This window comes from Macaca fascicularis, chromosome 6 (assembly GCF_037993035.2).
Source record: "Macaca fascicularis isolate 582-1 chromosome 6, T2T-MFA8v1.1".
Lineage (NCBI taxonomy): Eukaryota > Metazoa > Chordata > Mammalia > Primates > Cercopithecidae > Macaca > Macaca fascicularis.
The window spans coordinates 59,951,503-59,972,925 of record NC_088380.1 but is presented as its reverse complement, the minus strand read 5'-3'; the positions used below and the strand labels follow the sequence as shown (position 1 = coordinate 59,972,925).

General features: G+C 44.8%; 1 protein-coding gene across 3 annotated transcripts in view; it reads right to left on the bottom strand.

The window, feature by feature from the left end:
* The window catches only part of SNX18 (sorting nexin 18), an 83,253-nt gene extending 64,760 nt beyond the window's left edge, over positions 1-18,493 (bottom strand). For 2 of the 3 annotated variants that reach the window (XM_015451509.4, XM_005556892.4), the window contains exon 1: positions 16,697-18,493. In XM_015451509.4, coding sequence (XP_015306995.1) covers positions 16,697-18,317 — 1,621 coding nt within the window. In that variant the 5' untranslated portion in view covers positions 18,318-18,493. Of the gene's footprint in view, positions 1-1,926 lie in introns of all 3 variants that reach the window. The other variant, XR_012413661.1, reaches the window with a different exon arrangement.
* Positions 18,494-21,423: the final 2,930 nt, after the last annotated feature.

Here is a 21,423-nt window from a genome sequence, read left to right as displayed (position 1 = left end):
TCAGCCTCCCAAACTGCTGGGATTAAAAGCATAAGCCGCCGCCCCCAGCCTGAAAAATACATTCTTAAAATGAATCTGAAGTACAGGAAAAATAATTATTTAAAGTGAGGCAATAGATTTCAACGACATCCCAAGATAGTGATCCTGAATAGGCAATAGGAGCCCAGAGTGCCTCCCCCAGGCTGAGCCTCCAACACACTGCAGCTGTTTCTTCCTCAGGGGATCTCTGTGAAGGAGGCAGGAAGGATCCTAGAGTAAGCCCCTCCTAAAAAGGTTTACCTGTTGAAAGTGAAGTTTTGGTAGAGAGTTCAACTTAATTATTGCATTAGTTTGGTGGATTGCTCGAATTCTTCCACAGGATAGAAAGTGAACTCAGGAACTAAAAACCCTCAGTTCTAATTCCTAAAGGAGAGGAAGGAGCCGGAAGGCACCTTCTCACATTCCAGTCCTAGAGACGCCCTCTGGGGAAGGCTAGGCAGAGCTGCTTCCCAGGTGAGAACGGCAGAGCTGGCTCTCAGATTTTTTTTTTTTTTAATGCTAAAAAGGTCTTAGAAGAGTTTCTATACAATTCTCTCCATTCTACAAAGAAGAGGGTGAGCCACTTGTTCAAAGTCCCACAGCTAATTCATGGCAAAGACCCCACCTCCACCTGCCTGCCAGCCCTGGCATGTCCCATTCTCCCTTCCAAGCAGGGCATCCTCATTCAGGAGACCTACTACCTTTTTTGTGGGCATAGATTGAGTGGATTAAGGCCTGAGATGGAGACTTGAACCTGCTACATTGTTGAAAAGGATCCTTTCCCTTCTACATTTTGAGAATTAAAAGGAAAATTAAACCAATATTTTTACTTTGGTTTTAGGATTTGTTATTAACAAAATCTCCTAGATTCCCAAGCTGATTCTGTACCTGTAAAATTCCCAACAGGGCTCATTTTCATATCAGTGCAATTGCCAAAGCTCAGAGAAAGGTACTTTGCCCCACTTCTCCATCACCAGTCCTAGCTCCAGAGAAAGCAAATGTCCTAAATTCACTTCCATCCCCCCTCCTACCATTTTTCTTTGTATCTAACCACTGTAAGCCATCTCGCAGCTCTAAAGGATGCTCAGGCTGAAATGAGGAAAGCAAGAAATAACTATGTTTTTGTTTATAATACATATGTTCTCCATTTCAGAGGAATTATATTACTCATGTTTGCAATGAATATAAAACAATGAAAACAAAAGAATTTTTAATCATGTGACAAGGTTCATTAATATTACCTTAAAAGGCTCAAATTTTTAAAAATCATTTATAAATTATGAATTAGAAATCAGCACCATTTTCAAAAGCATCACACTATTTACATAGCATATCATTAAACTGTTTCCATCAGTAAAAACACTTAAGATTTCAATGCCAATTTTTTTCTAGAATGACAGTATGAGAGCAGTGAATCTCTTGAGTCATGTAGCCCATGTGCACATATTACGAATGCACTGCAAGCTGAAACTCAACGAGCACACTAGCAGATGCACTTGCACTGCACTAAACTTTTCTGTTTCATGTTCCTCTGCTTCTCATTCGCAGGGAGAAACAACTTGCCTGGAAATTTCTGACCCATCAAAGTGAGACGGGGGAAAAAAAGAAAAAAAAAAAAAGCAAACCCTCATACACTGTACTGCCGCAGGCATTTTAACCAGAATTTTCCTAGAAACTTCTGACCCATCAAAGTGAGACAGGGGGAGAAAAAAAAAAGAAAAAAAAAAAAGCCCTCATACACTGTACTGCCTCAGCCATTTTAACTAGGCAAGGCCTTGCCCTCCGTTCAAAGAAGCTGTCTGGCCTCCTTCCTGTTTTCCCTCTTTCTGCCTGCCCCCAAACTCAGGCCCCCACGAGGCTTGCCATGGCTCCAAGAGGTCCCCACCCAACCCCATCCAGTTCTTGTACCTGAACTTTGCCTTCTTTTCCTCAATCCAATCTCTTATTCTCAGTATGTTTTGTCTCTTCTAAGACTAATTATACAAAAGGCCCAGTCACTAAGCAACAGGAATCCAAAGCTACATTTTCTCCCTTAAAAAAAAACAAAAGAAAAAAGAAAGCACCTTATTTAATTTTGAAACCATGAATGTGCCAAAAACATTAACTTGATTTCTGTCTTCCAGGGGCCCTTCCCCAAAACACAGAAGCCCTGGTGTACGGGAAAGAACAGGAGACAGGCTGAAGGGCAACAGGGACAGCTGCTTAGAAGTCGCTCAAGACTGGACTCGGCCTGTTTTTCTTCATTCCCTGGCACATGTAACATGCTGAAAGAAAATGCTAATTTGGTCAACGTGGCCTATTGGGTTCTTATCCTCTCATTGCTGGGATCCACACCCTGGCCTTCCCTGCTAACTCCCCATTAACTTCTTCCCCTCCCCTTTCCTCCCTCCCTGTTGGTCTCCACCTACTTGTTGATTACCCTTCCCCCTCTCTGCTCTAATATTTATTTTTACTTTTTCATATTGTTTTGAGCAAAACGTCTCAAAAAGCAAAGGCCAGCATCCACTTAAAATAGAGAAGCAGGACGGCCATCCAGCCACTCGACCATCACGGAGGAGTGCCTGCACTGTGCACACCTGTGCTCTGCACTTTGCGTGTCTCATTTTCTTCTCTTTAACCCTGAAATAAAAGTAATCATTGCCACCATTTTCAGAGGCAGAAAGTGAAACTCCGGGAAACTAAATAATTTTACTCAGTGTCCAGCTGCATGTGAACCTGGGTCTGCCCAACTCAGGCAATTCCCTTGTACGTGGCCGAAGGGGGAATGCCCTACCCATGGCAATCGCATAAGCCCCACAGACCGGCCTCAAACACAGCACACTACACTAGTACCCCACGCCTCCTAGGAGCCTATGCCACTAACATAGGGATGAGCAACCCACAAACAACCTCCAGACCCTAAATACTATTCCTGCATGGATTCATACTAAGTGGGCTCCAGGATTTGGACCACATTAATAAACCCTGGAGGGTACAAAATTAATACTGAACTCGTCAGGGAAAGCAATTTTCTGAATGGACTAATAAAGGTCCCTAAAGTTAGTAACTATCAAAATTCAAAGATAATTTAAAATGCACTTTTAAATTCATAAATATAATAAATGACAAAGAGAACTTTTGAACCATTTTGAAAAGGAGGGAAGAGGAAAAAGACAAGCATAGTCAATTGCAAAAAGAAAAAAAACCTGGTTGCTTGATGGAAAAAAAAAAAAATCACTTAAAGAATTCAGGCCTCTAAGCTTGATTTCATCCTGAAGATATCATCAGTCTGTTTCAGGTAAAAGTGTTGCTATACTCTAATTAAGTAGTTCTTATAGTTTCATTCAGCAATCACCTAATGTCTAAAGGCAGAATGACATTCAGTTTGAATACCAATATTCACTTGAGTATAAATACCTTAAAACATGATTACTTTTACTTACTATGCATATGTATTCATACAGTTCACCTCATTCCAAAAATGAAGAGAGAAAACACATGATTGTACCTCTTGTGGTTTATTTGGCAAAACTGTTTCTTGCTGGTAATTTTATATATATAAAGGTTCTTGTGTTCCAGTCTATAATGAATGTTAAATACGTGATAAAATTACTAGGGTGATAGTTTCAGGAGAATTCTGAAAACACAGTGTCTTTATTTGAGAAGTGTTTTTGGGTATGATGGCTAAAATGTTGCCTATAGCCAAGCAAATATAGATGAAGACTTTAAAATCTTGAGAATGAGAAAGAAAACCATGTATTGTTTCTTTTCTTAAAGAACTGATACCCATAGAATCTTAATAAAATAAGGTAGACATACTATCCTTGATAATGCTGACCATACAATGAAACTTTTAAAAAACTGACTTTGTAAAGTAAAACTCATATAATGGTTCAAATTCAGAGAACACAAATTGGGGCCTGAAGTCTGCAGTGCCCAGTTCTTTAATTACCTGAGGCATGTGCACAGATACTGGTACTGGTCTCTACCAAAAAAAAAAAGCAACAGTAGATATGTTTGCAAGCTGCCAACACTTTTGACACATGACAACAAGCATATCTGTACCAAAGAAAAGAGTGAACTCGGGAAAGTACCTTTAATGAAAGGTAAAACCTTATTCTCTTTTTATCTAAATAGAAGCTGCTAAAATAAATCTAAACGGAAGTCCCACTAGATGGGGCCAGGAAGAGAGTAAAGTGGCCCTGCTCTTTAGAAGAGAAGCCAAGGCAAGGCGAGCCACACGCGCGGAGCCAGGGCACTTATGGGACCCTATCTGAGAGCACTGTGGTTCATGCTGGAGTTAGCAGAATATTTGCAAAGAATGCATTTCTTGTTTTCAGGTAATTTTCCAGTTTTTATCTGAAATTGTAAACGCCATTGTCCCAACTGCCACATATGCCATGGTGGTACTGACTGGTGAACAGCACAAGCACTCTTCGTTATCCTGAGTACCACTTCACATCCCTTCACGATCACGAGGCTGTGGAGATAATTCCTGACTCAGCTGTTTTAAAGGTAAGGACACTCCTCACTCCTGTGGTTTTCCTGCTGCCTTGCACTGGCAGGGCCCAGGTGTCCGGTGGCTGAGAGTCTTTACTCTGACCACATTTGGACATCCTTGCATGAAATCATAAATAACCAACTAAACACAAAACAAAGCATCTAAAAATGTATCAAGTTTTAAAATATACGTGAAATACAAATCATAAAACGTGAAAATTTGCAGATTGTCCACACTAACATCTATTAGTATTTAGTTAAAAATGTCTTGCTGCAGACAATAGGTGGTTCTGGTGAAAATCACAAATGTCAACATAACTAAACACAATAAAAGGCCTGGAAAATAGGATTTTCTAAGACTCCCTTCAGGCCCATTCCTTGTCTTTCCTTTTAGTCCTGCTCCTCTTCTCAGTCTGCCTACCTCTTCTATCACTGGCTTCACTACTTTCTACCACCCAAACTTAAAACCTCTAAGGTAACACTAGATTCCTCAGGAGAGCCAGCGCCTCACCAGGTCCTGCCATGATACTTAGCAGGTGTCTCGAGTTCACCTGTTCCTTTCCAAAACCAACTCTTCCCCTGGAGTACTCTAAAAGCCTCCTCATCTCTGCCCGACCAAACAGGAGTAACTTCCAAAAGCCCTGCCTCAGGGAGCCAGGGTGCACCAGCAAAGGATGCCTCCGGAAACTCTCAGTTTAAATTTCTGTGGTTTGGCTGGGCGTGGTGACTCACACCTGTAATTCCAGGACTTTGGGAGGCTGAGGCAGGTAGATCACCTGAGGTCAGGAGTTCGAGACCAGCATGGCCAACATGGTGAAACCTTGTCTCTACTAAAAATACAAAAAATTAGCCGGGCGTGGTGGCCGGCACCTATAATCGCAGCCACTCAGGAGGCTGAGGCAGGTGAATCGCTTGAACCCAGGAGGTGGAGGTTATGGTGAGCCGAGATTGCGCCACTGCACTCCAGCCTGGGTAATAAGAGCAAAAGTGTCTGTCTCAAAAAAAAAAAAAAAAAAAAAATCTGTGGTTCAGCTCCTGTCTGCAAAATGGGTATAAGAAGAGCATTTACCTCAAAAGCTCCCATGAAGCTTAAATAGATATAATAAATATAAAACACAAAGCACCATGCTTGGCACACAGGAAGTCTTCAAAACATGATAGCTATTTTGATTATGATTAAATGTCACTCTTCAGTTTGAAACCTTTAGTGGCTGCTGACTGCCTGTAGAATAAGTCAATTTTCTAACAAGCATGTTACGTATTGTAGCATAAGAAGTACCAGTCTCAACTTAAGGCAAATAATGTGCTCGAATCCTAGCTCTCCTCATTAGCTCCGTGAGCCTAGAAATACTTAACTTCCCTGAGCCTCAGTTTTCACAGCCACCAAATGAGATGACACCACTTTGGGGGAGTTAAAAACTGCGCTGAGTTAAATAGTGTACCCCTAAAATCTACATGGAACCTTTGACTGTGACCTTTTTTGGAAATAGGGTCTCTGAATATGTAATTAGTTAAGGTAAGGTCATTCTGGATTAGGGTGGGCCCTGAATCTAGGACAACGGGTGTCCTTAAGAGAAGACAGGGACAGAGACACAGGGAGAATGCCACGTGAGGATGGAGGCACAGACTGAGGTGATCCAGCTGCAGAGCAAGGAAAACCAAGGGGTGCTGGCAACCACCAGAAGCTGGAGAGGCAAGGGAAGGGTCTCCCCTAGAGCCTCTAAAGGGAGCATGGCACTGCCACAATGTCCTTTCAGATTTCTCGTCTCTAGAACTCTAAGAGAATCCATTTCTGTTGTTGTAAATCACCCAGTTTGTAGGAATTTGTTACAGCAGCCACAGGAAACTAATACAATAGCTGATAATTAATGCTGAAAAATATTTTTCAGCATTATCAGCTACTGTATTAATAACATAGTTACTCCATGTTACACACAAGGAAACAGAGGTTAAGAAGTGTGTGGCCCAAGGTTACACAGTGAAGCTGGCAGGAATTCAAACCCATCTGGTTTTATTTCATGCTAACAACCACACTGCTGTCATACCCAGTCCTGCATGGAATTAAGACAAGGTATCACTTCTGAATTTTCTAGTGGGGGGGAAAAAAAAAGGACATATATAAAATGTTTGGAATACTGCTTATCACATAGTGAGTGCTCAATAAAGAGTAGCCACTCCCACTGCCCTAACCTGCTTGTCCTCCAAGTCAAGGGTCAGCAAACATTTTCTTTAAGGGCCAGACAGTAAGCATTTTAGGTTTTGCAGGTCAAGAGGGAAAATTGAGGTTATTATGTGGGGACTTATAGAACCATTAAACACAGAATCATTTAAAAATACAAAAACCATTTTTAGCTCAAGCACTGTAACAAACAGGTGCCTGGGTGAATCTGGCCCGTGGGCTGTAGTCTGCAGACCCCGCTCCAGGCCATCTCCAGGCATCTCTACTGGTGACCCAGAGCCTGTAATCTGCAGGCCATTTTGTACTTCTCCCTGTCCCTTACCCCACGCTGCAGGCAAGCAGCCCCTTCTGTGTCCTGCTCCCACCCCCATGGACACTCCCCCCGTTAGGATGTTATCACCTCTGGTCTGAATTACTGTGAGAGCTCTCCATTTCACTTAACCCCCAACCACGTTCTACACCTGCCGCCACGACCTGTCCATCTTAAGTGCAGGCCTGACCATGTCAGCATCCCATATGATCTTCCATGTTTCCTCTATCACCTCCAACAGCAGCTGTAAACCCAGCAGTACATCAAAAGCATGTGAGGAGCTTTTCAAAGAACACCAATGTCTAGGCAGCACAGACATTCTGATTCAGATCCAGGGTGGGGCCCCATTTTCTGCTGTATCCCCTCAGCAGCTGGTTCTGAGAGGCAGTCAAGATTGATCCCATATGGTTCGGCCCAGAATGCCCTTCCCCCACTCTGCCGGCTTGGCAAACTTCCACTTGTTTTCAAGACTCTTCTTAGACTGAGACTGGCAGAAGCCACCCCTGAACCTTCCCATCCACTCTCCATAATTACTCCTCCTTCTGTACTATTTCACATCATGGTGCATGTCCACGACTGTGTGTCGCACAGTACAGTGACAGCTCCTCACTTCAGTTCCCTTCACTGACCTGAGCACTGGGTACTTTGCTTATCAATTACTGTATGCTTATCAAACCCATGCTAAAGCATTTCAAGATCAGGAGTGCGCTCTCCCCCTATGCTCCTCCAAAAGTCACACTGTGACCATGTTTCAAAGGGAGAATCCAAATGCTGCCCACTCAAGCCTCTGACATAAACTGACAATTCCTCTCTATCCCCTGGACTCCCATGCACCGTCTTATTCGCAGCACTAAGTTAAATCTACCTTCTATCTCAGTCCTCTGTGCACACATTCTACTTCCCTCATGGAACTGAGAGAGCCTTCCATGAGGGCAAGTACCTCCACACATGAGCTCAGTGCTCCATGTGCATCCAAGTCAAGCAACAAGGTGAATGTATTCTCTGGATCTTGTGCTCTGAATTAAGCAAATGAGACCCCGGTAAAAATATTATAACTAAAACTTACTAATGAGGAAAATGTGTGTGTGTATATGTGTGTGTGTGCATGCGTAAGTTTAAACACCAATAATCAATATAAAGTGAAATCATGAGGTATACAATATTAATTCTCTGGCACTTTAAGCATTTTCAAACTTCCTCTCCCCTCCCCAGTGAATTACGGAAAGTCATTTCATAAACACATAACTCTAAGACTTTTAAATCACTCACATTGTTAATGACTTCATCCATAAAATACATCCAGATTCTATCTTTATTTCCTGTACACTTTTAGACTGTTATCCATCATCATATAAACGGAAAAACAAAAACATCTTATAAATCTATTTCAAGATCAACCAAGTAGCTACTGAGTGCTTACTTCATTAATTCAACAAGCATTCATTAAGTACTTGCTATGCATGTATAAAACAGTATTTAACAGCTACACAACACAGGAACATAAAAAACCCACACACTAATAACTGAGCACCGCATAAGACAATTATTCACAAAAGGACTACAATCCAAGGGGGATACTCCAAGGAAGGAGACTAGACCTGAAGCTTGAAAGTGCTTGTGTTGGGGTGGGGAGACATGCAACAGAATGCATGAGCCTGATCTACCTAAAAGGAGAAAACTCAAGTCCTGATTGCTGCTCCCCACTGCTGTTCTGACAATTCTTATTGTAGGCCAGGCCAAAATTGCGGAGTCACCCTTGATGACTCCTCTTTCTCTCGCATGTCACATCCTTCACAATCCCATCCCTCAGGAAAACCTGTTGATTCTACCTCCAAAATATATCCGGAGGGGGATCCCCTCCCCTACCACCTCTGTTGTCTCCACTTTGGTTCAGGCCACCAGCATTTCTTACCCGGATTACTTGAGAATTTCCTACTAGCTCCCTGCTTCCATCCACCTTTGACTGCCCCACGCCATTCTATTCTCATTGCTCTGGACTAAGTCTGTTAATATGTCCAGTTGGATGTCATACCTTGGCTCAAAACCCTCTAATTGCATCCATCTGACTTGGGCTTTCATCCCAAGTCCTAACAGTGACCTGTAAAGCCTTGCAAATCTCACTTTCCATGACCTCATCTCCTAGGATCCTCTTAACTCCAACCACCTGGCCTTGCTGTTCCTCAACCTGCTTGGCACATGCCCACTCCAGGGCCTCACTTTAGCTAAACCCTCTGCCTGACAAGCTCTCCCCTGAGATACCTACTTGGATGACTCCCCTGACTCCAGAGTGATTCAGGTCTCTGCTTAAATCTCACCTTCTCAATGAGACCTACTTTGAGCACTCTTTCTAGTACTTCATCCCGCCTCCCATGCCCTCTTTCCCTGCTCTACTTTTTTCTCCTAGCACATACCAAACTCCAACATACATTAAAACTTACTTCCTGTGTTTGTTTTTCATTGAGTGTCTCCACCCTGCTAGACTGCAAGCTCCACAAGGGTGGGGATCTTTGTTTTGGCCACTGATGCAACACTAGCATCTTGAATAGTGCCTAGACAATGAAGGGTACACACCTATTTGTTGAATAAAATCTAGTTTATCTTTTAGAGCATTCTATGAATAAATCTAATGATTTTAGCTCCCCTTCCTTCACTGTCCCCTTACCTGCTAAATAACAATTTATTTAGCAGAAGAGGAAAGTCAAATTACAGTGAGAGATAAGTCATAAGAAAAGGTACAGAAATGACATATGAACTAAAACTCGTTCAAATTAAAGTTTAATCAAGCTATAAGATCAATATCAGAGGCTGGGCTCAGTGGCTCATGCCTGTAATCCCAGCACTTTGGAAGGCCAAGGTGGGTGGGTAGATTGCTTGAGGCAGGAGTTTAAGACCAGCCTGGCCAACACGGTGAAACCCCATCTCTACTAAAAAAATATAAAAGTTAGCCAAGCTTGGTGGCACATGCCTGTAATCTCAGCTACTCAGGAGGCTGAGGCAGGAGAATCTTTTGAACTCGGGAGGCGGAGGTTGCAGTGAGCCGAGATCGCATCACTGCACTCCAGCCTGGGCAACAGAGCAAGCCTCCATCTTAAAAAAACTATCATAATTTATCTCTTTGGTGGTCCTATTAATTTGGGTCAGAGAGAGGTCGCTCCAGCTGTCTACCACACTGCAGCTTCAGAATACCTGGGAAACCTCACCAGGCGGCAGCAGGCCAGGTATTAATCACTTTTACATTCCAAGTTCCTAGTGAGGTAAGCCTGCAATGCATGTTTGCTGATCTGAACTAAACGTACATAAATGTTCTTTCACACCAATTGGTAAGGGCTTTTCATGCTCCCAGATAACAGTCACATAAACAGACAGAACACTATTAAAACCAGCCTGAAACAATGTCTAAAAGTTTCCTGGATACTTAAGACTAATCTTATTTTCTTAAAAAGTCAACTAACAAAATGGTACCTAGGAAATGATGAACCTCACTTTTACAGATGAGGAAACTGAAGCTCAGAAAGTTAAGTGATTTGCACCAGAATACAAGTGATTTGGGTTGGGGGGAGCCAGCAGGAGACAGTTAACATACACTCTTCAATGTGAACAACAACAAACCAGTTACTCCAAATAACATCGACATTTATCCCAGTTACCATTACTTCCGGTGTGCAATACAGGGCAAACTGATTAAAGTAGATATTTAATTGCTAGACTGAAGACTCCTTGAGCTTTTGTACTTTTGCCTGCAATTCGGGTGGCAATAGTTTGCCAGGAGGGATGATAAGATTACTGAAATTGTCCTTCAAAGGAGAGTGCTCCTAATTTTTTTTTTTTTTTTTTTTTTTTCCTTTTTAAGATACAAGGTCTCACTGTGTTGCTCTGGCTGGATTTGAACTCCTGGGCTCAAGTGACCCTCCTTCCTCAGCCTCTCAAGTAGCTGGGATTACAGGCATGTGCCACCATGCCTAGCTGCCATTGCCTTTTAAATTCACCTATTTTTCAAAAATAAACATTTAGTGACTAGCTACTATGAACCATAACATTTAATTATTATGCTGACGTTGTGAGGAAGTTCCCCCACTTGGCCAAAGATAACTGAGCATTACGCAGGTTAAAATAACTTGTTCAAAACTCCTCCACGCTCACACACTGGCTCTCCAGAGCCCATGCTGGTCCCGACAGGCCAGCTCCCATGGCGATGAGGCTCTGTACCCACAGCTTTTTGGCTTGGCTGTGCCCTTCACTGGCACAGCTCTCTCAGCAGACCCAGCCTAGTCTCATCCCCTTGGTGCAACTTCTGGGGCAGACTGGCCCATCCACCAGGCTCTCAGAAACCTGGCACAAGGAACTGCCGAGACTGACTGACCTGTCTTTATAGCTAGTCAAAGAACTCACTAAAGACCAGAGGCCTACCCAGCCCTCCTGCAGACACCGGCAGAGCGGCCAGATTCTAGTTGGTGTTGTATAAATGTGGGATATGATACACATCTGCCTTCCGGATATAATCTCGTCAAACAGAGCTCAGCATTACTCTGCCACTTTATAATCCTTTAGTTAATGATATGGAGCTTCAAAATTATATGGCAAATTAAATCTAACTTGATATTTAAACTTTGATTTAAAAATACATGAGGCAATACAATAATAGTTTTTTATTCAGACCGAAGAGAAGGAACATGTTAAATAGTTTAAGGGAAGGGTTTGTAAGTGAATCACAGAACTTCTCACTTGTTTGGGTTCTGGCGTCATGCTTGGAAGTCCTAAGATGGCCAGACAGGACAACATTTCTGAACAAGGAAACCCCCTAGGCTCCCTGAGTTACTGGGAGGAGGGTGGGAGTGCAGGTCCTCTGCCTCCCTTCAGTCCCTCTGTGATCGGTGTGACTCTGAAGGCTATGTGGCTCAAAAAAGAAGTCTGAGAAACCCCTGACAGGGTGGTGTGAGCAGTGCCCACACCCAGTTTCATGCCCAAGACTGTCCTTGGGCAGTCACATTTATATTTTAACCAAGGAACTGAGTCATGTATTTCAAAAGCACTAAAGGTTACCTTATTTTCCCTAAGAAAACACAAACTGGGGCAAAGGGTAAGCCCCAGACCTGTTCTCTTTTTAGAGACATGAAGTCTTTTTAGAGAACATCTGGGGGTAAATGCAGCAGAGAGGAGAAATGGGTTCAACTAAAGATGGAGTGAAAACAAAAAGAATGAACAGCCTCAATTTCTAGCCCAGAGGTTTCAAAAATAAGGATGAATTTGCAATTTGCCCTGACTTCTTAGAGCTTTTTTCTGTATTCCTGGCACCACCTTTTCAGGGCTATTTTTAGCTACAGGAGAATGGGGAGCAGACAGGGAAGGTCTCAGTGTGGCCCAGCCTTACCTTGTGTGCCCTGCTGGGACTCCAGCTATCTTTAATTAATGTCTGAAGGACATGAGGCCAACTCTACTAGTAGTAAAAGGAAGCACAATGGTGAAATTCTACCCAGCAAGACTGATAGGCCCACTACTGGTATACCATTCCTGAGGTCCTGGGGCTATTTTTTATTGAAAAAAGGCTCCATCTGGGACACTTAAGAGAGCAATGAAGTAGATTTTGTATATTTAAGAGTACAGAAAACAGGACTTCCTATTTACTTATCTAGTAAAGTAAATACTAGATTTACTTTACACAGCCCAAACCGACAAATCAATTTAACATTATTATACACCTTTTCTCTAGAATAAAGACATTTCACTTAAAGGAACTCCCTCTAGCCATCTTTATTTAGTCCAAATTCCTAAACAAGGATGAAACCAGTATTTCTCATCATCTTTTATAGTCTTTCCTTTTTGCAATAACCCCAAGAGGTAAACCTAAAGCTTTTAAACCTCAACTTGCTGCCCCTAGATTTAGCTTTATTAAATATTAGAAATCAATCACATCTTTGGAAACAAAACTGAATATGCCAAGAAAGTAATAATAAAATATATTCCTCAGTACTACCCCAAACTCACCAACATCAACACCATAAAGATATACTGCAGACAGGCATGATAAAAAGGGAGAAAATAAAATGCTATCACTTAAGAAAAAAAAATCAAGACCACAAGGGTTACATTTCGGTGACAAACATGGGCACACTGCCTAGTCGGGGATCGATGAGCTGCCTATGAACAAAGAACTTAAAGGACTCCTGTTAGGTCAAAGCAAAACACAAATAAAATTTTAGTAGATTCTGAATTCCCATCTAATGTACTGCAGACTACAGCAAACTACCATCTTTCTTCGCTCAACTCCATTAACCTAAATAGTTCTGTTTATCTAAGACTCCATTCATTGATGGAAAAAAATCAAAATTCCAGAATTCTCTTTTGGCTGAGGGAACTGTATCGCTTTCTTCACTTTTGCAGAAAGTGAGTACACTAAAACCATTATTAAAGAATGGGTTCAGTATTTAGTACAGTCAGGAAAATGTCAGCCCACCACATTTAAGAGTATTCGAGTTTTCCACCCTCATTTTGTAGCTGGGTTCTCACCAGGATGGCCTCAGACATCCGTCCCGAAACCAGTGTGTTTTCTGAATGGGACACAAAGGCACACTGCAAGAGATGCTCACACTACTGAAATGTCACTCAGGCAGAGTGCCTGGGAAGTTCAGCAAAGAAGAGTCTAGCAGGACTTGCTTCCCCTTCCCAGTTTTTATTAATTAAGCCTACATGGGAAGGAGGAGGTGCCATGAGATGACCAGGCAAAAATCAAGCTATCAGGAAGGTACATTAAAAGATAATAATTTGCTGGAGAAGCTTACGATGGGGTTGATAGTTAAACTGCAGCCAGCAGTTTAACACAGCATTGCCCAATAGAACTTTCAGCACTGATGGAAAAGTTCTATCATCTCTGTTGACCAATATTCAGTTCCTTAGTCACATTAGCCATATTTCAAGTGTGTAACAGTTGGAGTGGGGGAGGTGATGGAATTGAGGTGCTCTTTACAATCACAAGTCCTGAATACGCTCAAAAAGCTTTTATCCTGGCTTATGATATTTGTCTCATCTATACTCCTAAAAATGGCCTACACTAGCATCCTTGATAAACACTGGCTATAAGCAAATGCTTTTAGCCTTATGTGCTGCGCACTGTCACTTTAAATGGTAGTACTTTCTAAAGATGTGTCATCTAGGGACACAGGCTCACTGTACATTACACACCAAGATTACAGCAGAAACAAACTATACTGAATATCAACTGCTGTTCTTTTCAAAGTTCCTAGAGATTATGTTTAGTGCTCTTGAATCTGTTTAAGCCACATAAAATGATACTGGTTTTAATGAAGGAAGTTTTTCAAATCCCAAGTGACAGGAGACAAATCCAGTTCTATAATTAAAAAAAGATAAACTAGGCTGGGCACGGTGGTTCACGCTTGTAATCCCAGCACTTTGGGAGGCTGAGCTGGGAGGATTGCTTGAGCCCAAGAGTTAGAGACAAGCCTGGGCAACATAGCAAGACACTTGTCTCTACAAAATAAATAAATAAGTAAGTAAATAAACTACATATTTTTTGTTTTTTTTGTTTTGGACACAGGGTCTTGCTCTGTTACCCAAGCTGGAGGACAATGGTTCAATTATGGCTCACTGCAACCTCAAATAAACTCCTATCCTCAAGCAATCCTCCAGTCTCAGCCTCCCTAGTAGCTAGGACTATAGGTATGAGCCACCATGCCACGCTAACTTCCTTATTTTTTGTAGACATGGGAATCTCCCTATGTTGCCCAGGCTGGTCTCAAACTCCTGGCGTTAAAGCAATCCTCCTGCCTCGACCTCCCAAAATGCTGGGATTACAGGCATGATCCTGGCCATAACCAGATGGTTTAATAGATCAAGTAGACCATTGCTATAAACTCAAAATAGATATTAGAACACACACCATACTTTTTCTAATACATAATTTCAAAAGCAGGCCACTTGACAAAGGCTTGAGTGCATGGTGTGATTGACAGTGAATGAACTGATGCCAACCTAAAGTAGACAGACACCGGCGGCCCAGCACACATGTCCAAGTGTCTGTACTTGGTTCCATCCTTTCAACTATTTACTGGTAATTTGCACAAACTCACAGAAATGTGTAAAAGGGCAGCCAGCATAGGTCCAGAATGATGTAACACAATGGAATTTAAACGCTAAGTCCCTCCATTAAGGCTCACAAAGGGAGTTCCACCAACATCAGTCAAAAAAGTCAAAGATTCATAATAATTTACATTTTTTAAAAAAGGCATAGGGAATGTAAATACAGGTTTAATATAGGCCAACAGCAATGTGATTGCACAAAAAGCGAATTCAATATTAGACTGCATTTACAAATTGCAAATTGCCAAGAAAGTTACCGCTCTCTACTAAAATTAGTACTGATGTCCAGGGTACTCCCTTTCAGCAGCAGCAACAAGACTGAAAGCGTTTGATCATTCTCCCAGCAAGCCCCTTTCCCCATAAGAGTCAGAAGACCAGTCACACATTTGGAAGGGGAAGGAGAGAAGCAGAGAGGAAGGAAGCGAGACTGCTGTCTCCAAATGTCTGAAGGCGGTCCCAGGGAACAGAAAGACAATCAAGGGAGGCAAACTTCAGTTCAATGCAAGAAAAGACATGCCAGAGATTAGGATTGCTCATAAACGGACTGGCCCACAAGAAAGGCAGTGAGCATTTCATCAGTAAAGGCCAGACCTGCTCAGGAAACAGGGACAGTAGGCTTCCCTGCTGCCTAGCCGCCCCTACACTGGACTTTCACAGGCAAGACTGCCTCACTAACTCCCACACCTCCCCATTCTCTCAATCAAGGCATTATATCAGAATGCACATTAGTGAGAAATGTTAAGACAAGGACTACTGCTACATATATTTTTTTTAATTTGCAAATTCCAGTGCTTTAGCAAAGGTCAGAGACACTAACAACTATTAATAACTCATGAACTCTGACAGTTGGACAGCTAACTTACAGGGATACCAGTAACGCCGCTCTCAGATCCAATCCTCAGATTATATTCACTCTACGTCGTTTCCCTATACAATTTTCCTAAACAACGTTCTCAATTTCAGTACATTAATGATTCCAAACTCAAAATGAGTACGCTTTTCCTAAAATTAGGGTTTTTACTTCACTTCACAAAGTAAATTAGGGTTTTTACTTTACTTCGCGAAGGTTGCAGGCAAGAATTCTTTGCAGGAAGTTCTTAAGCTCAGAGAATTGATCTTAATTCCTCTACCGAAGCAGAGATTGAGAGGTGTGGCAGGGTGAAAGCAGATTTCTCTTTATTTACAGACATCCGTTCTTCTCCACTATTTCCTCGCTTTTTGAAACCGATCACTAAGTGACAGTGCAGTGTTCAAAGAGATGCCCAACATGGTTTGGGTCCCCTTCTAATTCTACCCTCGTCTGAAGATTACAGATCTGAGCAGCTCATTACTCAACTATTCAAACTCTAAAACTATAGCACTCTTATCAAAGGTACTCTTTGAACCTTCGAGAAAGAGTACTCACTCCCTACTGGGAGATACTCGAGGAGGAAGCTGCCTGTCGAGCAATCCACCTTACACTCGGGAAAAGAGCCAGGCGTCCACGTCTCTGCTCGCTTCCCCACCGGTAGAATATGAGTCTACCAGTACTACTACCCACAGTAGTACTGCTGTCGAAGTCGCCCCTTTCAGCCTGCACAATACACTCCATATCACCTGATCTAAGGGCCAGGCTTTACCTTTCTGAACGTGGATGATGTCCGGGAAGTTGGCCAGATGCCCCTGATACAGTGCTAATAGGTCCATGACGGGATCCAGGTCCTGCCTGGGCTGCTCCGCGAAGAGCTCGCCGATGGCGTCATAGGCATCTCCGGTGAAGGCGATGGCCTGGTTCAGGCCCACCGAGAAGGCCTGCTGGTCCAGCTCAAAGGCCTGGCTGAGGCCGCGGAAGGACTGGCCCACCTTCTGATACTCCTTTTTGAAGCCAGTCACCTGCTTGCGCGCGAACTCGTTGGCGGTGTGGTTGAGCTGCAGCGCGCTGTCGTCCATCTTCTTGGTGAAGCACTTGAAGCCGTCGATCTTGCTCTCCACCTCCTGCAGGTCAAGGGCAGCGGCGGGGGGTGTGCTGAGGGTCAGGAAGAAGTTGGCACCCACCATCTCGTCCTTCTCGGCCTTCCTCTTGCCCTGCTTCCAGGCTTTCTCGTCGGTGCTGCTGGGGCACGTCAGGAAGTGCTGGAAGACGTCGCACTGCGCCAGCACCGGGTGGCTGGCCATGTGGTTCATCCACCAAATCAGGCCCTTCCTTCGCTTAGAGATGAAGTCCTCCTCGAAGCGGCCGGTGGCCTGCTTCTCGGGCAGGTGGGGCACGGAGATGACCGGGAACTTCTCCGCCAGGCGAGCGTACAGCCAGTCGAAGTGCTTGTAGCGCCGATGCACCGGCACCTGCGTGTGCGTGGGCACCAGCTTGTAGGAGATGTAGCTCTTCATGCCCTTGAACTTGGTCTGCTTGGTGGGGTCGTCGATGGTGCACTGGAACGGGTAGGGGTTCTCCTGCCACTCGGGGCCGTAGGGCCCCAGCACCACGCACAGCTTGTCCCCGTCCTTCACGAAGCCTGACGCCTCCCCCAGCACGAAGGCCTCCCCGCCGGACTTGACGAAGGTGGAGAAGCGGTTGAGGTTGCGGCTCACTGTGGCCGAGCTCTTGGCCCCCGACGGGTGGTGCTGCGGAGGCGCCGAGCCGCTGCGGGAGCCCAGGGACAGGTCGGAGCGCGTGGACAGGCGGTAGCGGCCGGCTGCGCCCACACCCGCCGAGGACGAGCCGTCGAGGTCCGGGTATGCTCCGCTGCCCAGAGCGCCCGGCTCGTCAGCCACCGTGGAGCTGTCGTCCCACTCGTCGTCCCAGTCATCATCGCTGCCCTGGCTGGCCTGGTAGCCGCCGTAGAGCTGCTGAGGCGACGGCTGCAGGGCGCCCCCACCGTACGGGAAGCCCGCGCCTGGCGGCTGGAAGGTGCTCGGAGGCGGCGCCTGCTGTGGCTGCAGCAGCGGCTGGAAGGTGTCTGGCGGCGGCTTGAAGGAGGCGGGCGGCGCGGCGGGCAGGGGCTCGAAGCCCCCGGGGGGCACATTGGCGTAGCGTGCCGGGGCGCTCGGGCCGCCGTCTCCCGCCAGGCTGGGCTCTGGGGCGCGGATCACCTGCACGTAGGAGGCTGGGAAGAGGCCGCGGTCGCCGCGGCTGTTGACCCCTTCGAGCCAGCCCTCGATGTCCTGCTCGCTGCACAGGCTCAGCACCTCGTGCTCCCGCAGCGAGATCTCGCCCGGGTTCTCAGACCTGAAGTCGTACAGCGCCCGGGCGCGCAACGCCATGGTCCCGGCGCCCTGACTAGCGGTCCCGACTCCCGGCGTCCCGAGCCGAGGCCCACCTAAGGAGCCCGCGGTGCAGCTCGACCCTGGCGCGCGGACTGGAGCCCCCAAAGCGGCGAACCCACGCTGCCCGGACCCGCCGGTCGCGCCCTCCGCTCGCGGTGCCTCCACTTCGCAGTGCCGACTGCCTCGCTGCGCCGCCGCAGCCGCCACCGGTCGGGGGCGGGGCCGGCGGCCTCCCACGTCTCCAGCTGCGCTAATCCACGGCCGAGAGCCCATTGCCAGGCGAGAGCAAGCGATGGCCGAGCCGCCGAGCCCACCTCCCGCCTCGGCTTTGCGGCGGCCACTGCCCCCTCGTGGCCGGTGCTGCGAAGCCGGGCGCCATAGTGAGTGCAGCTGAAGGAGGTTTCTATTCTGAAATGAATTATCTGAGATTTTTTTAGTCTTTTAAGTTAAACATTCTCTAGAAAGTAAGTTAGTATTTGCATGCATGATAAACGTTTCCACTCTGAGCGCTCAGTGAATGCTCCTAGAATGGCTTAACCCACGCATGTAATATTTTGCAATGCGAATAAGTGATTGCACTAAGAAAACAGGACGCCTCTGCGGAGGGGCTGTTCGCCTATGGAGCGGGCTCCCTTCCCTCTTCTGCTCAAGGAGAGGAGATTGACAAGAACAAAGTAAGAGCCAGGGAAGGTGCTGTGATTGACAAAATTAGAAGCAAAGAGGGAGAGTTTCCAGTACAATAAATGTGCACACATTTATTACATGCATGTGTTGTCTCTCCTCCCAAAGATATATGTAGTGCTGTGAATGAGAGCTCAAACTTCGGAGCCAGGCTTCTAAATTTCAATCTGTGTTCTGACACTAACTAGCTGTATGACCTGGAGCAAGTCACTTATATCGTTCCTACCTCCAGGGGTTGTTGTGGGGATTTCATCATAAAGTAATCCCTGTTTTACAGATGAGGAAAGTGAAACAATATCTGGCAGGGTAAGCAGATTTGAAGGGTTTGCTGCTGCTTTTGCTGTTGTTATTGTTATTTGGGGGAAGCAAAATCCCTGGCCTCTTTCACAAAGGGAATAGGGGTACTAAACTCACAATTGCAGGGTACATGCACGAGGAAGCGTCCCAATGCTCACATTGCCACTCCTAGTATGAGGTCAGTGACCATCCATCCGTTGTCTCCATGTCTCACTATATTTATATTATTTTTAAGATAAATAGAACAAAAATGACTTCCTGAAATAATCAGTTCCAATCTATCGTTGCCTTGTTTCCTATCTTCTTTTCCTTCAGTGTATAATTTGCCCAAAGCTTTTTCTTCTCATAATCCCCTCTTATTAATTCTAGCCTAATTATTCCTTTGAAGACACTTCTAATTGGGGTTCCACATTCATGTGTCATTAATTTCAGCCTGTCCTCTGACCCTTTTCAAGGAAATCTGGGAAACGGGCCAGAAGAGTGTACAATTATTCTAAGGGCTGCGGTATTGTAAGCATCTTGCACAAAACCACCAACCCACTACACCAGAATCACTCCCACAGTGTTTATCCTAATGCAAAACCTTAATTCAATTCAGTAAGCATATTCTAAATTACATTTTTAGCTGAAAATTCTGGGTTTTGACTGTTCTCACAGTAAGCAACAGGGGTCATTGAATTTCAATGCCAACATTTCATGTGGTCAGAAACATGAAGTCCACATTAACTAAACCTCTAGAATACAACTCATTTTACTTCTGAAAAGCTAACCTAGAATATGTAAGATAAATAGTTTCACCCCTTCTATTGGTTTAGTAGTTACTTTTTAGAATAAAGTACAGTAACTTTGGGCTTATTTCAGGTGTGAAAATTCCAGGAGTTTAAGGTGATGGTTTTTTACAGACTGGTTGAGCTACTGTGTAGAAACGGTGGTTGAGGAATTATTGGGTGTCCGAGGTTGTTTGTAGCACTGAGGCATGGGCATCTGCAGGTGCTTAGTTTGTAGGGGTCCAGTGGGAGGCCTCTGTGCTTGCCACACATTGGGCTTCCAGAAGGATGAGGACAGGCTGTCATGATGTTTGGGCCTATGGCCACTAGTGGCAGGAAAACCCCTACCTCTAGAGGGTCTTAGATATGTAGAAAATTGTGCTGAAGTATTAACAACCTATAACCGTTCACTCAGGGAAATAGATACAGTAACACATTTTGTAAAGATTTCTCTAGAAAATGGAGCATATTATTCACAGTTTAGTTTACAAAATCATTATAACCACCCATAATGCTTCTGTAAAGTTTTTAGGGGACACTAAATGACCCCAAACAATTGCATTTTCTTACTTCCTCCCTTGGCCTGAGAGGCCTTAGATGGCCTGGCCCTTGGCTATCTTTCCAGCGCTTTTTTCACTGAAAGAAGCCACAGTGGTTGCTTTGCTATTTCTGAGACAGGCCAAGCACGTTTCTCACTGAAGATTTTGCCTTTGCTGTTCTCTCTCCCTAGAGCCCTCTTCCCCGGGAGATCCACCATACCACATCATCGCTTCACTTGGTCAGAACCATGGGGGCTTTCCATTCCTCCTTTCTTCTCCTGCCTTGGAGATCCCGGAAGACAGAGGGAGCCTAGGTCCCTGAGTCACCGACCCCAATCACACTTTGTGAGAGAAAAATCCTTTGTCCGACTAAGCCACTGAAATTGCAGGGTTTGCTGAGGCAGCTGGTGTTAATTATCCTAATCTCCCTCCCTCCCTCCCATCCCCTGTCCATCCCACAGTCTCACTGTTCTTTGTAGCACCTATGACCTAAGATAAACACGTCAATACATTACTGCCTCCCCTATTACAATGCGAACCTTTTCAGGGCAATGAGTTTTTCTGAGCACTGAGGATATAGCAATGAACAAAACAGACGTGGTAGGCAACCAGTTAATATTTGTTACATGAATGAAAGAATGTCCACTTATGTCCTCCCTAGATGAAGTCAGCTCTCTCCAGTAGCTCTTACTGTGTCTGGGTCAGCTTGCCTGGTCCCCTCTGCCACCCAGCTGTAATTAAATGTTTCTAAGGCAGCTACATAACACTTCTCTTTAAATCAACAATGTTAAAGGTAACGCAACCACCCAGAACACCACT